Source organism: Ahaetulla prasina, chromosome 3 (genome assembly GCF_028640845.1).
Source record: "Ahaetulla prasina isolate Xishuangbanna chromosome 3, ASM2864084v1, whole genome shotgun sequence".
Lineage (NCBI taxonomy): Eukaryota > Metazoa > Chordata > Lepidosauria > Squamata > Colubridae > Ahaetulla > Ahaetulla prasina.
The window spans coordinates 52906758-52929410 of NC_080541.1; the positions used below are offsets into that span (position 1 = coordinate 52906758).

At 39.7% G+C, this 22653-nt stretch overlaps 1 protein-coding gene across 3 annotated transcripts in view; it reads left to right on the forward strand.

The window, feature by feature from the left end:
- Window positions 1-8975, forward strand: part of GAREM1 (GRB2 associated regulator of MAPK1 subtype 1) — a 92325-nt gene extending 83350 nt beyond the window's left edge. For 2 of the 3 annotated variants that reach the window (XM_058179187.1, XM_058179185.1), the window contains one exon: window positions 2071-8975. In XM_058179187.1, coding sequence (XP_058035170.1) covers window positions 2071-2983 — 913 coding nt within the window. In that variant the 3' untranslated portion in view covers window positions 2984-8975. The remainder of the gene's footprint in view (window positions 1-2070) is intronic. The other variant, XM_058179186.1, reaches the window with a different exon arrangement.
- The last annotated feature ends 13678 nt before the right edge of the window (window positions 8976-22653 follow it).

Below are 22653 nucleotides of genomic sequence, written 5' to 3' on the forward strand. Positions count from 1 at the left end.
ATTATTGCCAATTTTTACTTGTAGCAGCCAGAAGATAGATTGGAATCTATCTTTGGATGATTTGTAATAAGGCAGTAAGATCAATGATCAAAATATCAAAGATGAATTTTTTTCTAATGATGACACTTAAGCAATGAGGAGCCAGACATCAGTGCTTGTCTAACTGAACAAACAAGATCCGTAGGGTGAAACCTGTTCTTGTTTTGATTCATTAAAAAAAAGATTGTATTAAACAAAGGACAAATTTGAGATTTGTACTGATTAGTTCACATATTAGTGGGTATTTTATGGTTATAAATATCAAGAAACACGCAAGAGCATAGTGATGGAAACCATATATTTTGTGAACTCCATTCTTGGTATTGACACTGATAAGAATCACAGGCAGCAGCATTGAGAAAAGAGTTCTGATTAAGATCTTGGAGAGCCTACTCTACTCAGAACAAGCAAGCTTGAGTTGCATAGTTTGACAGTGTAAGTCAAAAATCTTTTTCCACCAGAGTTACGTACAAGTAATCCTTGACATAGAACTGTAATGGACTCTCATCATTATGGTCATATGTCATAACAACTCTAAAACAGGTCAGACACACAATCATCCTGATTTTTATGATCTTTTTTGCTGTAGGCTACCCTCATCAGTCACTCCCAAACTAAAATCTTCCAAACATGTTGGACTACAAGCCGCATACTGGTAGTCCTGGGTTAATAGCTAGTAGCTAGTTCCAGAACTTTGTAAGCAATACAGGTGTAAAGCATGACCTCATATGACTCTGCTGACTTATAATGGCAGTTCCAACAGTTGTAGCTGCATCTGTTAAGTGAGTCCCAAGTGATTGCTAAGTGTAATGTTATGTGATTGCCATTTATGACCTCCAGCTGGCTTTTACATTGACTTTGCTTATTAGAAGCCAGCAGTGAAAGTTGCTAATGGTGATCATATGACTAACTGTCATAATTACAAGTTGGTTGCCAATAGCCCAAATCATGATCACGTGGTTACAGGGATGTTGCAATTGGCTGCAGTTTCAAGGGTTGGTTGTAAGTCTCTTGTACAGCATCATTGTACTTTTTGAACAGTTATTGAACAAAATATTTTTAACCTATTTTGTTCAGTCTAGCTTGTCTTTCTGGATGCTGAATGGGAATGAAAGAGGTTGTAGGGTAGCACTTTTGTGATGGGAAAGGCTACTTTAGATCCTAAGAATCCTATCTACTATGTTAAAGGTTGGAGATTTTGAAATATACTCCTTATAAAATAATTAGATTATGGTTTTCATTCCTGAAGTTCAAAAAATGTAATTGATTGCCCTATTTCCCCCTGTAAAGAGAGGCTAATTTCTAATCCTTTTCCTTGTTTATTTGATTGTTCTTATTATTTTGCTTTGTTTAAATTTACTTTTTATTTCTTCATTTATTTTTATTTTTGTGAGCCACCTACAGTAGCCCTATGGTGAGATAGGTGGCAAATAAATGTAACAACAACAACAACAACAATAACAATAATAATAATAATGCCTTGGGATGGATTCAATAGGTGGGAAAAAATGCCAAATCTAGTCTGAACATCTGGCTGACTGTGCAAAGAACCTCAATCATCATATGTAGTGCCATGGACCTTAACAGCTTTATTGGCATGTGGAACTGTAATGAAAGCTATCTATTCAAGTATAGACTTTCACTTACACAGAAATAGATGTCATTATAACCCCAGAGGGTGTAGTTAGTTGATTGCAAAAAACTATGCAATCTAGTGGATAAGTATGGATGACGATTACACTTTCTTTCTATAAAATGGATTGCATATTTGACATAAATATTTGCCCATCATATGCAACCTAATACTAATAAAAGGAAAATACTTGCCAGGAAAGTTAACGACTTCACTGGGAAAAGTTATTAAATTTATCCTATCTGAAAAAATGTCTATATAATGGAAGCATTGTATAGATACTGTTTTCCATTAGTCCGGTGCTATTTTATATATAAAATAACAGAATTCTAAAGTGACTACTACTAACTACAAAAGCTATATACTAATTCTGTCTCTTCTTTTTAATTATCTCAAAGCAGTGCCACAGAAGATGATGCTGAAAACTCTTCTGAGATTATTCCCGTTACTTGTTATCCATGTGGTATTGTGAAAAGTGACCTGCAAGAGCTTGGCAACAAATTGCCTTTGGGAAGCCCTTCTGCTGACGCTTTGTTCTCTAGACTCTCATGGCCAAATCATTTTTCTGGAGCTGCTGAAGGCCTTTCTAGGAGTGAGTTTCTGTTGGATCCAAGCAGAAGTTACAGCTATCCAAGGCAGAAGACTCCCAACACACCAAAGAGAAGCTGTCCAGCACCTTTTACATTCGATTTTGACAGAAATGAAGTCTCTGCAGGAGATGTACCACCAGCTACAATTGAGGCAGAATGCACCATGCCCAGTTGCCCAAAGTCAGCAAGTTACTCACTTGAACATACCGATGAAAAAAGTTTAGCAGTAAGTGGCACATTGCAGTCACTTTCTTGTCCTGCCTTACCCCCTCGTGCACCAAAGATGGTGGAGGAGAAGCCAGGGGTTGACTTGTGTCCCGAGTCTCTCAGAATAGATGGTGCTGAGGAAGATCCTCACAGAAGCTCTCCAGACCTTTCTGAAGACCAGTATCTGGGTAAAAAAAGCATGCAAGACCTCTTCTCGGTTTCTTATTCTTTCTCATCACCCCTTCATCTTCAGCTAGCACCGAGATCTTGTGGCGACGGTTCACCATGGCAGCCACCTATAGATCTGTCTGGGCTTTCCATTGAGGAAGTATCAAAGTCCCTACGATTTATAGGCTTGTCGGAGGATGTCATAACACTTTTTGTTACTGAAAAAATTGATGGCAACTTGCTTGTCCAGCTCAATGAAGAGATCCTTTCTGAGGACTTTAAACTCAGCAAACTACAAGTTAAAAAAATATTGCAATTTATTAATGGCTGGAGACCTAAAATGTAGTGCTGACCAGTTCAACAAAATGTAGAAGTATGCTAGAAGCCCTGAAACTAACAATCTACCATTTTTAATTTTTTATTGCACTAAGTCCTTCCTTCCTTCCTTCCTTCCTTCCTTCCTTCTTTCCTTCCTTCCTTCCTTCCTTCCTTCCTTCCTTCCTTCCTTCCTTCCTTCTGTAAATAGTAGGAGAAAAACAGTTATTACTATGCAGATTATTTTGGGCGTTAAGCAAACACTTTTGTACATAATAGAAGAATAAAGGTGTGCCTTTTGCATCCCTGAACATTCAACAGCTGCTAAATAGTGGACATTAAAGGGAATTAATTTGTTCTCATGTAGTGTAGTGAGACATATTTATTACTATGGGTTAGCAAAACTGGTGCACAAATCAGTTTATTATATTATTATTATTATTATTGTATTTCCCTGTAATCTTTTTTTCTTCTTGAGTTCTTATTTTTATTCTAATAATAATAGTCATTGCCTTCTGTTTTTATTTGTTTAACAGAAAGTGTCAAATATGCCACCTTTGCACCTTGTTCTTACTGTAGATTCATTTTTTATAAAATTCCCAGATTATAATAAATAATGGATCCATATTTCAATGCAAAAAAAAATAAAATCAAATCACCACAGTCTGGGCAGATAGGTTCTTCTACCTGGCAGGATTGGTTTTTTTTTTATATAGCATACCATTAATAAAAATAAAGAAGTAAAGGTTTTTGATGTCTAGTAGGGGCATGAGATTAAGACTATACTATTTTAATAATTTGAAAAGTAATAACTCGGTGTCAACCAAGAGCAGCAAATAATTGCATTTAAAAGTTTTTGTAACCACTTTGCAAACTATTGAAATGTTTACATGTATTCTGAGCAAATATTGATGCCCTAGTTTAATTTGGAATAATTGATAAAGATCATTATCTCCATTGTTTATGTATAAAGTACATTTAAAATTAGAGTGGATGTTAGAGTGAATTTCAATTTCAATTGTAACTTCAGTTAAAGAAGTGAGAAACTGGTAGAGTGAGTCAATGATTTCTTTTTGCTGATTCATTTTCTTCTTTTTTCCTTAATATTCTTAAAAATGCATACAGTTAAGGAAGAAAAAAACCTGACCTGTTAATCTAATTTAAAAGAATCCACATTCCAAAAACTACATCAAAATGAAACAACAATTTTCTTAAAGCAATTTTTTTTGCTTAGGAGAATAATCTAATCAAATCAAAATGAAACAGAATAATTTTCTTAAAGCAATTTTTTTTGCTTAGGAGAATAATAAATGTTTTATTAAATGATGTATGTATATTATAAATTTCTTGTATATCTGACATGCATTTGTTTAAGTGGCAGTGGGGGTTAATCTGTTTACCCCTTAGTCAATTTTGACTGTAAGAGACTTTAAAATGGACAAACCTCAAGCTTTTGGGATTTATTTTAGAGAAATCCTGAGATCCAGCATTGCTAGAGGATTTATACTAAATATATTACAATATTGTGCTTCTGAGCACATGTTTAGTCCACATTTTTTTTTCCTCTCCAAGTATTCTCTCTCAGGAACCTGTTATGGTAGAGGGCAGAGGAAGTTATTAAGCAATTGGAAACCAGAAACCCTTATCAATCAATGGCAATTTAACCAAAGATCTACCAGTATATCTCAATCTACTTTCTGCTCACCTCTATTCAGCAAAAACACTAATATCTCTATAAGAGAAAAATGGGTCTAATGTACCACCACTCGTTTCTTTGCACATTTAAATACTAAACAGCAAGAATAAATGATTCCATGTATGTACTTTAAGCAAAAAGAATTGTATCCTTCTCCTGTATGGCCTTGTTGCAATATTTCTGAATGTGGCATTTGCATTTTTCACCTGTTACCCTTGGTATCAGGAAACTATAAGGCTTGTTGGAAACCTGATGGAAGACTGCGTGCCGTATATGAGAGGAAGAAGCTATGTTGGCCATTAGAAGAAAATTGTGACCTCTGATATATATTCTCTCACACACACAAACACACACACCAAACTTGGCAAACTCAAACAGTTCTAATTTAGCAAACTGTGTAAAGAAAGTGCTTTGAAAGTGAATGCTTTTAAAATTAATAGATGTTGGAGCCCATTTGCACAGAACTTTCTGGAATGAGCAGTCCAGCAATGCCATTTGATAGATTTTCAGAAAGTTCTGAGTAATTTGGCCATATGCAGACAATCCTAGAAATTTTTATGATACAATGTCTATCAGAAGTCATGCTTTAGCCCCAAAAGTGCTATGTACATGCAAGAAACGAATGGTTTGAAGCTCTTATACTATTGATTGTATTACATAAAAGGATTATGCCAAGATAAGAGCTTCTAGGATGGGTAGTAGGAAATGTCTAACCAGGGGTCTTACACTAGTATAGGGGTGTCAAACTTCATTTCATTGAGGGTCGCATCAGGGTTGTGTTTGACCCTGGGCCAGGTTGGGCTTGGCCAGCTCGTTGTCACTCATGTCGGGGGTGCCTGTGGCGGCCCAAGTGTTCTGCCAGCGAAAACAGGCTCCTGAGCTCCTTTCTTGGCTGCTATAGCCTCCTGTAACTCTCTGACAGTGAAAACGGAGCTGTTGAGGGCCGCATGCAGCCCTCCTGAGCTCCACTTTCACTGGTGATGCACCGCGAGTTGGTCCTTCACTGTTTCCAGGGCATCCCCATGGGCCACATCTGGCCCGCAGGCCTTGAGTTTAACACCCTTGCACTAGTACCATTAACTCAGATTGGGCTCTCGTGGTAGTAGGACCTGTAAAGGCCTGTGATGAGAAGAAACATGGTGAAAATGAAGGAAATCCAGAACAATGAGTACTGCAAATTTCTAGATCAAGGTTAGAGGCAGGAGGGAATGAAGACATATAGACTGCTGCAGTAGGGAGAGACCACCAGGAACTAACTTAATAACTGCAGTATCCAGGCACAGGAACCGTTAAATGCTAAATGTCACCTAAGTGAAGGTGACATGCTCTCACAGTTGCTGCTATAAATGGCAGAAGAGAAAGCATATTATCTAGCATAATCTAACCAGTGGTGGTATTCAGCCAGTTCGGACTGATTCAGGCGAACTGGTAGTGGTGACCATGACTATGCCGACCGGTAATATTATGTGAAACCCACCTCTGATCCTAACATTCCTGACCACCAGTATTGGAACTAGCTCAAGAGTAGGAAAAATTTAAGGGAGAAACTATATAACCCAGTTTGAAATAGCAGGCTCTTCATTTTTATCAATTCCTACCCTGGTGCATTGCTCTTCCTTGCTCCTTTATCTTCCCCTCCAGAGGCTGAAATTGAGGTTTTAATTTTAACTGTCCACTTCCCTGATATATTTAATAATACTAGTCATTGGAAGATTAAATATAGTATTCATATGTATGGGGACTCTATGGTGCTAATTTTTGAAACCCTGTCCATTTATAGAAAGACTCTAGTAACTTCTAACTGGGTAGTATGTCCAGAAGTTTGATGTCTGGAACAATGTGAGACCATGCACTTGAACAGGTTACCATAACTCTCTTATGCTGCTATGCAAATACTTTGGAGAAAGAAAAATATTCTTGTTGATTTCCTCATAGAGTGAATCATTCTGGATATATTTAGACACCATCCAATATCTGCTTTCCTGTGCTTATTGGAAAAATGACTGTGATGAAAGCGATTAGCTGAAAGCACAACATGAAGAGTTTGCTTTAGACAGAGCTTTGAATATACTTCTTGCTATTGAATCCTAGTGCAGAGAATTCAGCAGAAGGAACACTTTATAACAGTCCCTTAGACCTGAGTATGCAGTGTTATGCCACAGGACTTCAAGTGGATTTCCTTATAGGAGAATGGAACCAGGGGAACTAATGCCAGCTATGTGTCTGCGTTGTCACTGATAATCAAATGCCTATATTACAATGCATTGTGTTGCAGAGTTTAACGAAATCCCTCAGGGTTGTCCATCCAAGCAGTGGCCCTTCAATTTATTCTAGAAATGCATTCTATCTTCCAAGACAGATTTTCGGGATGCATCAAAGAGAAAACTAAAATGCAGAACTCAGGAATCCACATGACCATTGTATAATAGCAAAGAGATATAGAAATTTCCAACATGTTGCTGTCATATTTTGGTGGTCGGAGGCTTCAAGTCAGTGTTGACCCCTGGCAACTAACTGGACAATTCCCTGCAGTTTTCTTGGGAAGATTTTCAGAAATAGTCTGCCATTGCCTTCTTTTTGTAGGACTGGGAGAACATGACTAGCCCAAAGTCACCCAGCTGGCTAAGGCAGGACTAGAATTTGTGGGTTCCCAGTAGCCTGATGCCTTAACTACTATGTTAAACTGGTTCTTATACTGCCACTTAGTCGTTGCCTAACTTCTTGCAGCTCAGATCTAAATCGGTTCCTATGAAAGATAACTTTGTTTCATGAGATGAAATCCATTAGTGCGAAGCCGGATGTACAATCTTAATAATATTTTCCAGGAAATAAACTTGAGTTATAAAATATTATGGACTTTGAGAAAATAATCACAGTGAATGTGGGAGATATTAAGTATGCATATACTGTAATACAGAGAAAATGTCACTGCAAGCAATAAAAACAAAAAACCCCTCTCAATCTAATAGCTTTCTCCAATTTGGAGAATGTATCATATTCCATACGCTTTGAAATTGGTCACAATGACTAGAAATTTTGAAATCTGGGGTGTTACAATATCTGGAGGATCCCTGGTAAAAAAGAATGGCTTAAAGAATGCCCAATGTACAGTATACTTTTTACATCTGTCACAATGCAAGTGACTCAGTAGAATTAGAAAGGGTGAATCAATTCAATAGCTAAAGTTATCCTGAAATAAAATAACAATATGTGATCTTATAGATTCCTATGTTACTGGTCTCACTCCTCAAAACTCCAGTATTATAAAAACCTTACTATCCCTTTCTCCCAATTCCCCCGTATAGTATTTCAGACAATTTGTTTAAGGCATAGTGGAGAATAGTGATGCATTCATTCCTGAAGGGGCATGGATTCCTCTCCCATGGGATGCATGATACCTGTTTGAAGACTGAATAGGTCTTTGAGTATGGAAGTTTGATTAAAAGATAGCTTAGCATTACCCATCCCGGACCATAAAAATCTTGGGTCTTATCTGAATCATCCCAAAGGTTTATTAGAAGTTTGAGCAAATTCATAGTTTTACAGTTGCTCTATTAAGTTCATAGCCTCTGAGAATTTAGAGGATATGTAATTATTAAAAATGAGGAACAACAGCACCTAAAGTCAAAGAATAGGCTAAGCAACATGAATCTAACTCCACGCTGGAATAAAGCACTGGCAACAGTATTCAGAAACGCTGAACGCATTGTAGCTACTTCCTAAAGTAAGATGAATGAATGAGGTCTAGGATGCCTCATGCATATATCCTTACTTGAAGTTATGTTATGTTTGGACAATTGTAATTTTCATATCAATTTCCAAAACTTATTTTTTTAAATGAAAATTTAGAAATTAGTAATCTACATTGTAATTTACCTTTGAGTAGAAAGATGACACTAGAAGCATCCATGAAATCTCTCATTGATAAAATGAAGCTGAAAACAAAGTGGGATATAAAAGCCTCGCTAATATCTAGGACAGAAGTTTTTGTCTTAGTTAGCAATGGGTTTAATTTGTGAATAAAGAAATTCATTGGGCTAGGTATAAAATTTTATTTGCATAGTATCAAAAGAGCTTCTAGATTTCATATTACTATTCAGTTTCATGTTTGTAAGAAATGTTTCAGAACAAAATAAAAAAAATTGACTCGGTAAGAATATTCATTGTTACATTTGTGAAATTTGTGCTGGTCTGTATAATTCCATTCAAATGTTAGGATGAGAAACATTTATTTAAACCAGGAGCAAAGAATTAATGCTATAACGTATATAACATGTCAGTGTTGTATTGTAAGTATATTTGTTTATTAAAGATACTATTTTCATGATATTTACGCAGAGTGAATTCATTTGATGGAGTAGTTAATGTATTGATTAGCCCATAGGCTATATCAGAATGCTGAGTTCCAAAGACATATTATTAATAAAATACTACAAAAACAATTTAAAATAAAATTGGAGTAAAATACGTTAAATGATTCAATATATTGGTAAGTAAAATAAGATAAAATTATGTTTTTCTTGCAAGTACTAGAGATAACTTCCCTTTCTTGCTGCTTTCTTCTACTTACTTCTAAACACGCATCTCCTTCTGTTATCTCTCTCCCATACTCTTTAGAAGTCTCTATCCCTAGGGGTTCACCTTACCCTGGGTTTGTCAGCCTTTTATAAGCCTTTCTTCCTAGAACATCCCACTTGGGATGGCTAGGATCTCAAGCTTCTGCTCCATCCTCAATGTTGCCTTACACTAGGCTCTTGGAGTACCCCTCCCTCCCAGCTTCCCCCTTGAATCTTTTATTTGGGTCCAACCTTCAGTAAGCAGAAAATTATTCCAATCACTAGGTTACATAGTAAGTTACAAATTACTCCTACCACTATTACTGAGAAGTCCAGTGATGACTTCTTAAGGAGGAATGGATTACTGCCTCCAGATGGGAGCATTCCCTCCTGTAAAGAAGCATTCATTTCCCTGTGCCTGTACTTTGGCTTTAATCAATATGTCCAAACTGGTAAGGGGCTCTTTTCCCATAGAGGCTGCCTTTTTAATGAAATAAGGACATACTATAACAATCTGGAACTGAACACACTCAAAACCGTAGAAATGGTGGTGGACTTTAGGAGAAACCCTTCCATACTTCCACCTCTAATACTAGACAACACAGTATCAACAGCAGAGACCTTCAAATTTCTAGGTTCTACCATATCGCAAGATCTAAAATGGACAGCTAATATCAAAAACGTAATCAAAAAAGCAAACAAAGAATGTTCTTTCTGTGCCAACTCAGAAAGCTCAAACTGCCCAAAGAGCTGCTGATCCAGTTCTACAGAGGAATTATTGAGTCTGTCATTTGCACCTCTATAACTGTCTGGTTTGGTTCTGCAACCCAACAAGACAGACACAGACTTCGGAGGATAATTAGAACTGCAGAAAAAACAGTTGCTACCAACCTGCCTTCCATTGAGGACCTGTATACTGCACGAGTCAAAAAGAGGGCTGTGAAAATATTTACAGACTTCCCACATCCTGGACATAAGCTGTTTCAACTCCTACCCTCAAAACGACGCTTATAGAGCACTACACACCAGAACAACTAGACACAAGAACAATTTTTTCCCAAATGCCATCTCTCTGCTAAACAAATAATTCTCTCAACACTGTCAAACTATTTACTAAATATGCACTACTATTAATCTCATTGTTCCCATCACCCATCTCCTTCCACTTATGACTGTATGACTGTAACTTTGTTGCTTGTATCCTTACGATTTATATTGATATTGTTTCCTGATTGCTTATTTGTACTTATGACTATCATTAAGTGTACCTGATGATTCTTGATGAACGTATCTTTCCTTTTATGTACGCTGAGAGCATATGCACCAAGACAAATTCCTTGTGTGTCCAATCACACTTGGCCAATAAAAAATAAAAATTCTATTCTAACATCCCTCTACTCCCAATAACTACTAGGTCCCTTACAATAATCACATTTTGCTGAGACCATAACTTTTCTTCCCAGAAGTGCTTGCATAACCACTGACATTCCCCCTTTTTCTCTGGCCTTTACAATCTTTTGAGAAATGTCCACTTTTCCAACAGTTGTAACAACTATGGATCTCTCCAGCTTCGCAATACTTTCCTTTTATTTGAGCAGGAGATAAAGGCTTCTTCACACCTTTCTCCTTTCCCAGCTTTTTTTCCCTACTTTCCAAAACAGGCTTTCTTATTCTCCTTTCTCCTTCTGTATTTTCCTTCCAAACATCCTCTGATCTTTATGCAGTAATCTTCAGCCAATCTACTCCCCTTTGACCTGTTTCTGGGTGGTACTCCCACTCAAAATCTCACTTTAGTAGGGAGTCCATGTAGAATCTGTTCTAAAATTATTTTCTGTACCACTTTTTCTTTGTTCCTTTCATCTGGCCTCAACCTTTTCCCACCTATGTCTTCCAATCTTGCCCACAATTCACTAAACCCTTCATGCTTGTCATATGTATAGTTCCTAAACTTCTGCCTATAGATATGAATTACACCATACTTGCCTAGGATTACCTCTTTAAGATGGTAATAATCCTTCACTTCCCTTACTGGAAGATTGTTATAAACTCTTAACACCTTTCCTATTAAACATGGGACTAATCTGGCCGTCCATTCACTCTCAGACCAATTACAAGAGGTAGCAACATTAGTAAAGAAGGTTTCTATATCTTCCTGTAATAACGTGGGAATTTTTATATCTTTGGGACCACCTCTCCTCTCTACTCATTCTGAAAATACTTGAAGTGAATGTGCTCCCTCTGGTGACTGGATCTCTTTAAGCAAGTCTATCAGTCTCCTAAACACTTCTCACCTCTTTCAATCTTTTCTCATTCTAACCTATCCTTTCTCTTGATCGTCCTCCAAAGCTGCTCTTCCTCTTTTATAACGAATCAAAGCCTTTCCTCTTGCTGCAATGATAATGGCACAAATAATTCAGCTTAGCCCCTTTTCTGGCTGGTCTGTCTTCTTCCTTGGCTTAACTATGGGCATGGGATGGATACTCATCACTACCAAAGTAGTAGTCCCTATGTCTAAGGGAGAAGCTGCTCCATTTACCTTTTCCATCCTTGTTTGGTATAGGCTGTAGTAAGAGAGAGAGCCTAGAGCCGAGGGAGACCACTGTACCTCAGATTGCCGGGTGCGAATCCCTCTTTGTGAGATGGGGTCATAGGTGTCAGATGGGCTTGCTGGTCACGTACCTGGCTCCTTGCTGCGTGACAGCTGCCCTGCCCGAGCTCCTGGAGGTGCTGGCTGGGGTGGCAGTTGAGACCCCCAGACTTTTAGTCATGGGGGACTTTAACTTGCCATCTTCCGGCTCGTCATCGACAGCAGCTCGGGAGTTCACGGCTTCCATGACGGCCTTGGACCTGACCCAAGTAGTGGATGGCCCTACTCACATTGGGGGTGGCACTCTGGACTTGATTTTTGTCTCTGGTCAGTGGTTGAGAGATCTGGACTTGAAGGAAATAGTCATTGAACCTTTGTCATGGTCAGATCACTCTCTTCTTCGCCTGGACTTTCTGACCGCCATCCAACACCGCAGGGAGACGGAGCCGATACGTTGGTTCCGTCCCAGGCGCCTGATGGACCCGGAGAGGTTCCGGACGGAGCTTGGGCCACTTCCTGAGGGTCTGGCTCGCGGCTCGGCTGAGGAACTTGTTGCGGCCTGGGAACGGGCCGCGGCGGGGGCCTTAGACCGTGTCGTGCCTTTGCGGCCTCTGACCCGGCGCAGGTCCCAACCGGCTCCTTGGTTCTCCGAGGAGCTGAGAGGGATGAAGCGCCGGAGAAGACGCCTAGAGAGTTCCTGGAGGTCTAGCCGTTCGGAAGCTGATCGGACACTAGTGAAGTCCTATAATAGGGCTTACCTAGTGGCATTGAGGGAAGCGAGGCGTAGCTACGCCTCCTCCCTCATTGCATCGGCAGATAACCACCCAGCCGCCCTGTTTCGGGTGACTCGCTCCCTCCTACACCAGGGGGAGCGGGGTGACCCGTTGCAGGGGCGGGGTGAGGGGGTTAACGGGTATCTATACGATAAAATCGTTCAGCTTCGGGATGGTCTGGACCAAAATTGCGGTGACTCGGGTGAGATGGCTGAGGGTGGTCTTGGTGACATTTTATGGGATGAGTTTGACCCTGTGGCTCCCGAGGACATGGACAGGTTGTTGGGTAGGTTGAATGCCACCACGTGTTTACTGGACCCGTGCCCCTCCTGGTTGGTGCTGGCCACTCAGGAGGTGACACGAGGCTGGCTCCAGGCAATTACGAGCGCTTCCTTGGTGGAGGGAGTCTTCCCGGCCGCCTTGAAAGAGGCGGTGGTGAGACCCCTCCTCAAGAAGCCTTCCCTGGACCCGGCTGTTTTAGGTAATTATCGTCCGGTCTCCAACCTTCGCTTCGCGGCGAAGGTTGTAGAGAGTATGGTGGCATATCAGTTTCCCTTACACCTGGATGAAACTGTCTATCTAGACCCGTTCCAGTCCGGCTTCCGGCCCGGTTACAGCACTGAGACGGCTTTGGTCGCGTTGGTGGATGATCTCTGGAGGGCCAGGGATAGGGGATGTTCCTCTGCCCTGGTCCTATTAGACCTCTCAGCGGCTTTCGATACCATCGACCATGGTATCCTGCTGCGCCGGTTGGGGGGATTGGGAGTGGGAGGCACCGTTTATCGGTGGTTCTCCTCCTATCTCTCCGATCGGTCGCAGACGGTGTTGACAGGGGGGCAGAGGTCGGCTCCGAGGCGCCTCACTTGTGGGGTGCCGCAGGGGTCGATCCTCTCGCCCCTTCTGTTCAACATCTATATGAAGCCGCTGGGTGAGATCATCAGTGGCTTCGGTGTGAGGTACCAGCTGTCGCTGATGACACCCAGCTGTACTTTTCACACGGGCCACCCCAACGAAGCTATCAAGTGCTGTCCCGGTGTTTGGAGGCCGACGGGTCTGGATGGGGAGAAACAGGCTCAAGCTCAATCCCTCCAAGACAGAGTGGCTGTGGGTGCCGGCATCCCGGTACAGTCAGCTGAGTCCTCGGCTGACTGTTGGGGGCGAGTCATTGGCCCCGATGGAAGGGTGCGCAACTTGGGCGTCCTCCTGGATGAACGGCTGTCTTTTGAAGATCATTTGACGGCCGTCTCCAGGAGAGCTTTTTACCAGGTCCGCCTGGTGCGCCAGTTGCGCCCCTTTCTAGACCGGGATGCCCTATGCACGGTCACTCACGCCCTCGTGACGTCTCGCCTGGATTACTGCAATGCTCTCTACATGGGGCTCCCCTTGAAGGGCATCCGGAGGCTGCAGTTAGTTCAGAATGCGGCTGCGCGGGTTATAGAGGGAGCCCCTCGTGGCTCCCGTATGACACCAATCCTGCGCAGACTGCACTGGCTACCTGTGGCCTTCCGGGTGCGCTTCAAGGTTTTGGTAACCACCTTCAAAGCGCTCCATGGCATAGGGCGGGTTATCTGGGACCGCCTACTGCTACCGAATACCTCTCACCGACCCGTGCGCTCTCACAGAGAGGGACTCCTCAGGGTGCCGTCAGCTAGGCAGTGTCATCTGGCGACGCCCAGGGGAAGGGCCTTCTCTGTGGGGGCTCCCACCCTCTGGAATGAACTCCCCCCAGGACTCCGTCAACTTCCGGACCTCCGAACCTTCCGTCGCGAGCTCAAGACACATTTATTCATCTGTGCAGGACTGGACTAGATTTTAAATTTATAGGGGTTTTAATTGGTTTTTTAATATTTATATTTATATTTTTAATAATTTGGCATTAGAATAAGTTTTTTAATGGTTATTTTAATTTGTACATAAATGTTTTATTTGCCTGTGAACCGCCCTGAGTCCTTCGGGAGATAGGGCGGTATACAAATATGAATAATAAATAATAAATAAATAAATAAATAAATCTTGTTTCTGCAGCCAGGATGTTGGCTATTACCTGCAAAGTCTGAGCTCTGGAAGAGCCAAACTCTTTTCAGCTAAGGTTTGCTTTCTTGTCGTACAAAGAATGTAATAAATTTCTTGAGTTGAGCCAATGCCACCTGTTTTGGATAGCCACTTGATGCCACCTTTGTCGCATGTTCTTTTCAACTATATCCAATTTGGTGGGGTCAAGACACAAAAGAACCAACAATGCCACACGTCCCTAGGCAAAACACACAAGTGCTCACATCCTCATAAACTGTTTCTACTTACACTTCTCCACTCTTCCCCCAAAGCTACTCCTACTACTGCACTTAGTGAGTACTGCTAGAGAAAAATGTCCCTTTCTTACAGTTGTGATACTTACATCCACATGCAAACACACCCACACCCTTCCCACTTCTTTCTCTCCTCTCCCCACACATCCTCAGTTAAGCTGTTATAGTCACTGTTGTTGTGAGGCCACTGGGAGGGTGGAGGGAAGAAAGCAGTACAGGTGCTGGCAATTTCTGGACAGCCTGTTCTCTCATAAAGTGAAAGAACTCTTGGGATACATAATAGTATACAAAGTAAAGCCTTCCTGAAAGCCCATCTGAATTTTTTTTTCCCAAAACAGTGAAGGCAGTCAAAGGGATTGGTTTCTCTACCTCTTCTACTTGCAGTGAACAAGTTCTTTTCTTCCATTCTTTATTTTGCTAAGTTGTGCAAAGAGGAAGACAAAATTGTGGCTGAAATGCTGTGAATGTTTTGCTTTGCTCTTTGTGGGCAAAGTTGAATTGGATGCCAGAATTGGGTCAGGACATACTGATACTTTGGATTCTTGCCATTTATAGTGAGGATCTGGACAGGTTGCATAGAAAGACGAGGACCACAATTTGCTAATTCAATCCTTGCCCGTCTGGTTAAATTAGTCAAGATTTAAGCATAAAGGAAGATAATACCTCCTTGTGGGAAGGGTGTGTTGTTCCCTGTCAAAGGAGGAAGTAGTAGAACTTTTATTGAAGAAATTCTCTCTTAACCGTGATGACCTATACAATTATCTGAGAAAAGAGGTCAAGATGGTTGCTTCACTTTTCCAGCTGAGTGTGATTGACAGTGAATGTTCCAGATCTATTTCAGTATTGGTTTCAGCCACAATACAGTTAAAAGCTGCTTTTGTTATTTTGATGAACGATGTACAGCAGGTACTGGATGGAAAGACTTGATCTATATTTCCTAGCAGCTTTCCGACCATTGACCATGTCATCTTTCTGGATCACCCATTTTATCTGATTCCAGTCTTTCCTATTACAGCATATGTAGAAGTTGGTACTGGAGGACCTCTGTTCAACATGAATCTATGATATACATTGTTCAACAAGGGCCCTCCTGAGTTCCATCTTGTCCTTCATGCTGTTCAATATGTACATGAAACCACCACAGGATGTCATAGACTGCACTGTCATCAATATGCTGATATCTTGATTGTAGGAAATATGACTTCTGCAATAGAGTAGTAAATGTCTGGGACACTCTACCTGAACCTGTTGTTAGTCTCTCTAATCCGCATACCTTTTACCTTAAACTGTGGACCTTTCATGTTTCTTAAGAGGTCCCTAAGGGGGAGTGCATAAGTGCACCAGTGTGCTTACCGTCCCTGTCCTATTGTCCCCATTCATATGTAATCATTTTATGTGTTTATGGCTATGTTTTACCTATTTATATCCTTTTTTTGTGCCAATTTTTTTCATATGTCTATGTCTTTACTGTTACTTGTTTCCTTATACTTGTTGGTAAATAAATAAACAAACAAACAAATAAATAAATAAATATTCAGCTCTACTCTTTCTTAATATACTGCTTGGAACCACTTCATTTCAGTCTGTATCCAAAGCACACACATTTTGGCCCATATCAAAACATACATTTTACTTTGGTCATGGACCACCCTAACTCAGCTGTTCTTTGCATGGAATAATCTCTGCACATTTTGCACATTCTTACCTATAATGCATAACCAGTAGAGCATCCTTGCCAGTGAAGACTGTGTTGAGTACAATAGCCTCTAGTCTCCAATTTAGAGTACATCATTCTCATGGAATCTCTTGTAAGGCAGTAATAGCCTTTCCACATTTATTTCATGTATCACACAGAATGCATAGCGCCAAATTTCTAACTGAGGAAGATTATATGCCAGGAAAAACAGCTGTTTTGGACCGGGAAGCAATTTTTGCCCAAACTGCTTATTAGTCTTTTCAAAGGAGTTGTACTGAATTTTTCTGTGGCATCTTCCTTATTCAGCCATTTTTTTTCTTTTGTGCCCCAAAGGAATAAGAAAAATTCAGGGAAATTCTCATAGATGTGTTATGAATTATTTATTTTTTTATTAGTTAGAAATTGTGGAAGAGTGTGTGAGAGAGACTGTCATGTCATATACAATCTTCTCTTCAGGCTGCATCATTTCTGGCTTCCAACCTTCCTTTAAATTTCAAAAGGAAGATGGAAAAGAAGGTGGGTTTTTGTTTTTTTTCAGATTTGGATGGGTAGGCAGGAAGAATATTTAATGGTAAAACAAAATGAAAGTCTCTATGAATATGGCAAAAGCTTCTTATATAAGGGAAGAAAATTTCTGGGTGATTGAAAGACAGAATTTAACACCATATTATGAGAAAGTGTGCTTCGAGCAATGGAAGGAAAATTGATGACATTCCTCTATAATGAGCACATTGTGTTTAACAAAGTTTGGAAGGGGATCAATTGCTTTCAGATTTACTTTAAACATGCTGATCGCTCATTCTTCTAGCAGTGCAGATGTTCAGTAAAAGAGATTAATGCGTATCCGTCCTTTTTAAACAAAACAAAACCATTGGCAGGGAGCCTCAGGAAATTTCAAGTATGGTATATCCTTGAATGAAATATGCCCCCAATAATTCATATTAATGTTTGGGGGAAGGCAAGAGAAGCACATCTTTCGAGTTGTTTTGTGGCACACATTACGGATTTCTGACTTATACATTTTTTATAATTGTGTAGTAGTTTGCATAAAAGGGGAGACTGAAAACTAGCTACCTTTCCCTAGAAGACATTTTTTTTGTCTTTTAACAACCCTTGAATTGTAATCACTTGAACTGGGGTGGAGTTGAGATGACTGAATGGAACTGAGCATTTACTGGCCAGATGTTCTTCCTGACGCCTACACGGAGCTCACAGAAGATATTTTCTCTTTGCACCCAGACAGAAATACTGTATCTGCTAGACCCAGATTATTGGGGGCAATATGCTGACTCTGTAAACTGCTTAGAGAGGGCTGTAAAAGCACTAAGTCTAAGTGCTATTGCTACCTAGGATCAAACTCACAACCTTCTCATTGTGAGGCAAGAGCTCCACCTCTAGGCCACCACGCCACTCAGAACAGATATTAATAATTATCTTGTATCTCTAGAAATGATAAACTACTTGAGAAGCTAATGAGTTTTTCAACAGCACTAGCAAACACAGGCTTTCCAAATTCCGCTGAAAAGCTTTTGAAAATTTGAAAACCTGAAAAATCACTTTTCTGAGTTCAAAAATTGTCTTTCTCTGCGAGGACACAGAAGATAATTGTTAAAAAAATCGATTCTGGGTAACATTATGCTCACACATGTTTGGATAAGTATAAGAAATAATTTTCTCATATTTTCTCCATTGACAAAATTATTTGACGCTATAAAATGTAATGTGTTGAGAAAAAATATTGTTTGTTATGTTGTTACAAGTATCCAAGGAATATGTTTTTATTTATTTATTTATTTATTTTTGTCACAACATTATATACAACATTATATACAAATACATATATTGAAAGGAAACAATAGGACAGAAACGGTAGGCACTTTTGTGCACTTATGCATGCCCCTTATATTATATATATATGTAGGTCTTTGGTTATTCGGGTTTTCTCCCGCGTAAAATTGGAAGTGTCTTGGCGATGTTTCGACGAAGTCTCATTCGTCATCTTCAGGTTTCAGCTTCGTGCTTCTGGGAGCAGAAAAAAGAGGGCCTCTGTGGCTCAGACTGGTAAGACAGTCTTTTATTAACAGCAGCTGCTTGCAATTATTGCAGGTTCAAGCCCCACTAGGCCCAAAGTTGACTCAGCTTTCCATCCTTTATAAGGTAGGTAAAATGAGGACCCAGATTGTTGGGGGAAATAAGTTGACTTTGTATATAATATACAAATGGATGAAGACTATTGCTTGACATAGTGTAAGCCGCCCTGAGTCTTCGGAGAAGGGCGGGATATAAATGCAAATTAAAAAAAAATTCATACATAAAAGATATGCAGACAATAATTGAGGATCTGATGTTTGTGTGTATATACAGACACACACACGCTCAGAGTATATTGTGATCATTTTGTTTATTAAAATTAATGACTAATGATCCCAAATAAATGCTGTTTGTGGACCAATGTAGAGACTTCAGAGGCAACGTTTAAGATGAGATAATCTGCCAGCAAGAGTTTGTTAAAACAGCGGTCTCTAATCCAGTGTTTCTCAGTCTTGGCGATTTTAAGATACACGGACTCCAACATCCAGAATTCCCCAAACAGCCATTGCTGCTAGGGAATTCTGGGAGTTGAAGTCAACATATCTTAAAGTTGTCAAGTAATTAAATTTAAGGTAAGTCCACTTAAGCAAATTTTTGAGAAAAGCTATTGAAATATTTGCTACAAATTTCTTTGGACTTCACTTCAGCAAACTGATTGACCTAGGCCCATGAAACTGGTCTTAATGCCACCTGCATGTGGCTGACTCTATCTGCTTATGAAATCTGGCTTCCCAGAAAATCTGGCTAAAGGACCTGTAATCAGCATGGAATGTATTTTAATTAAGAATTGGCATACATTGTGCCTTCATAGTCTCCAAAGAACTAGGGAAACCTCACTTCTTGAGAAAAAATAAAGCTAAAAACAAAATATGAATTGCAACGTATTTTTAAAAATGAATAGATCATAGTATCTACTTAAATATATATATTTTTATTTAGTTTGTCTGTATACATAGATGACTATTGGATCTTAAGAATGCAGTACATAGCAAGATAAAGGAAATCTATCAATCTACGTAACATTTGTGGGCCAGTTGATAGTCTCTTTTGAGTTGACATTTGCTGACAAATGCCCCTTTGTTGAGTGGGGATAAGCAATGTAACTTATTGCTAGAGACAAGGCCACTGAAGATGATGAACATTTGTGCCCATTATCAAGTTGAAATATATTATTGCATTAGATGGATCAGTGATACCATTCGCATACAAGGCAAACTGAAATGCATATCCTTTAGGAGACTAAAGGAGGACTATGTAAAGATTTGTTTGCAGAAGCTGAAATAAGAAGATCGGTGATATGCCATACAGGGTGAGGCACTGGGTTTCAGACAGATTGATGTCATCAATGGAAAGGCCACCACTGGATATGCTGGATCTTTTTATGCTTTCAAATATGACATGGAATTTATTTTTAATTTCGAAAGGAATGTGGTATACTTACAACAGTTCACAGGTGAATCTGGGGGAAAATTGCTACTGTATTATATTTACAATTACATTTACAACTCATTTCAATAACATACAGTGTTTTCTATTAGACATTAGGTTCTGAATATGTACTTAGCATGCTCTTCAGAGAAAATTAACTCCCTAAATGATATTGCAGAGAGTTACACTAAGTGATACTTAATAAAACTATGATAATCTTATTCCCAAATTTATAATTTAAAAGATTAGCAACACTGAGAAAAAATAAAGGGTTTCTTCTTAAAGGGTTTGTTTGTTTGTCTTTTTTGGCTAGGACATCTGGAACATGCTTTCTAAGTAAACCTCCCTGGTCATCATAGGTGTCCCCTGGCAAGGCAGAAATCAGTTATACTTGCTGGTAGACTAATGAATCCAGAGAATGCTTGAATCTACAAATTATTTCATCTTGTTTTCACATAATTTTCCCTGATTTTAAAAAAATCTGTGAATTGAATACTAATCAAGATTCAGAAGAAAAGCAATCATACCCAACCTTATTTTTCAGGGAGATGGCTCCACCAGAAAACAAAAGCAGACTAATGTAGACAAATGAATATCGACTTTAGCTCAAGTGCAAGCAATTGCCATTTTAAAAAACTGCAATATTTATGATTCATCTTGTTATAAGCTAGATCAAACTATGGCAACTTTTACGACCTGTGGACTTCAAGTCCTAGAATTCCTGAGTCAGCCATGGGAGTTGTATTCTGGGAGCTGAAGTCCACAGGTTGTAAAGTTGCCATAGTTGCCCACCTCTGAGCTACATGAAAGTCTGGAATGAGGGTAAAATTTTGTTCTAATATATAGTATGGAATCACGTTACAAACTAACATGATAGGTGTTATTGAAGTTGAAAGGGTGCTGAGGTAGAAAATAAATTACCTAAAGAAATTATTATAAAGTGCTTATTAAAATGGTGCATCATTAACCTGTGGTATTTGCTACCACAAGATAAAGAAATAACCACAGAACTAAAGAGCATTAATTAGAGATATAGGTACTAGATACACTGACAATGCACTGATCTCAGAATTAACATGGCTGTTTATATCAAGTATTGGAGAATATTAGCAGGAATGTAATTCTGTGTTTATGGCCACTGTGAGAAGAGAATTTTGGATTAAAACTCCAGAGAATTTTGGAAGAGTTCTGATGCAACTCAATTCTTCTTTGTTATTCTGATGTCATTTCTTCAAATATACTCACCATACTGTCAGGCCTGGAAACCATACTAGACTTTAGGGTTCCAGACGCTGCCACGTTTTTCCCCTGAGGGGAAGAAGGGGGGTTGAGGGGTATGGTAACATTCTTCAAGCGGTCAAGGTCGGATGGTGTTCACATCTGCAGGAAGAGTGGCGAGAAGATATTCGAATGAACTGGGAGAACGTGGGACCATGTGACCAGCAAAGGGGTCAGGGGGGTGGGACTCTTGGGGTTTGTATAACTGGAAAAAGAATCCGGAAGTTCAGTTTTGGAATTTCACTCATCATGTGCCAGTTTCCTCATGCTAGTAAAGAGCTCTGAAAGACAATGGCTTCTGAGTTTTTTTTTATGCAGAAGAGGTTTTTCTGGAACCCTGACACATACAATACTGTCTCTTGAGGTAGTCCTGATATAGCTCTTCGCCATATATAACTTCTGCTTGAAGCAGGTTCTGGTTATATTTAGGCAGAACTTCTGAAAATAAAATCTGAAATAGTAGTTCCAAAGGGTTATAATGAAAAACATCAATAGGTTGCCAGATCTGCTAGCTCATAATTTTTCTGTGTGCTGTATTGTAAACAATAGATGCAAAGTTCAATTTCAAACACTATAGATATAAAATTACTATAGACGCTCAACAGTGGAGCGTCTTTTTAATTAAATGCATTTATACTTACTGCAATCTCTCAGAGATATCAGCAGTTTTATATGAAGATACCATCAGAGAGAGAGAGGCCAAGCCAGGGGTTCAAGCAAGGAATTAGTCTGGAATCTCTATGTAGATCCAAGAAGGTGAAATCGTACTCTGTTGAACCTTATCCGCTCCAAGTAGAAACCACCAATCTAAGAAGTTTCCTATGTAAAGCCTTCAGCAATAGAATAATTGAACTCTTCACATGTGGATCTCATTGTTCATGCCTGACAGATTTAACACACTAACATTCAGTTCAGTGATGGGTTGCTCCCGGTTTGGTCCAGTTCTATAGAACGGGTAGTAAAACTTGCAGGAGGCTCCACCCACCCACCACAACGTCATCATGGGTGATCTGCACATGTGCAGAAGCATGTGCGCACGTTCCCATTGCGAACCGGTAGTAAAGTTAAGTAGAACCCACCGCTGATTCAGTCACAGTGCAATTAAATATATTTTAAAAACTAAAAACATACAAAAACCCAAGCATCCTCCCCCAAAAAATTGGATGTCACTTCTCAAATCCCCTCAGGAAGAGCTCCATTTTAAGTTGCTTCTGGAAGGCAATTTTAGGGATCATCAGTCTGGAATAAAATAATTGTGTGGGAGAATTTCCACTCTTGCATAGCATTTAT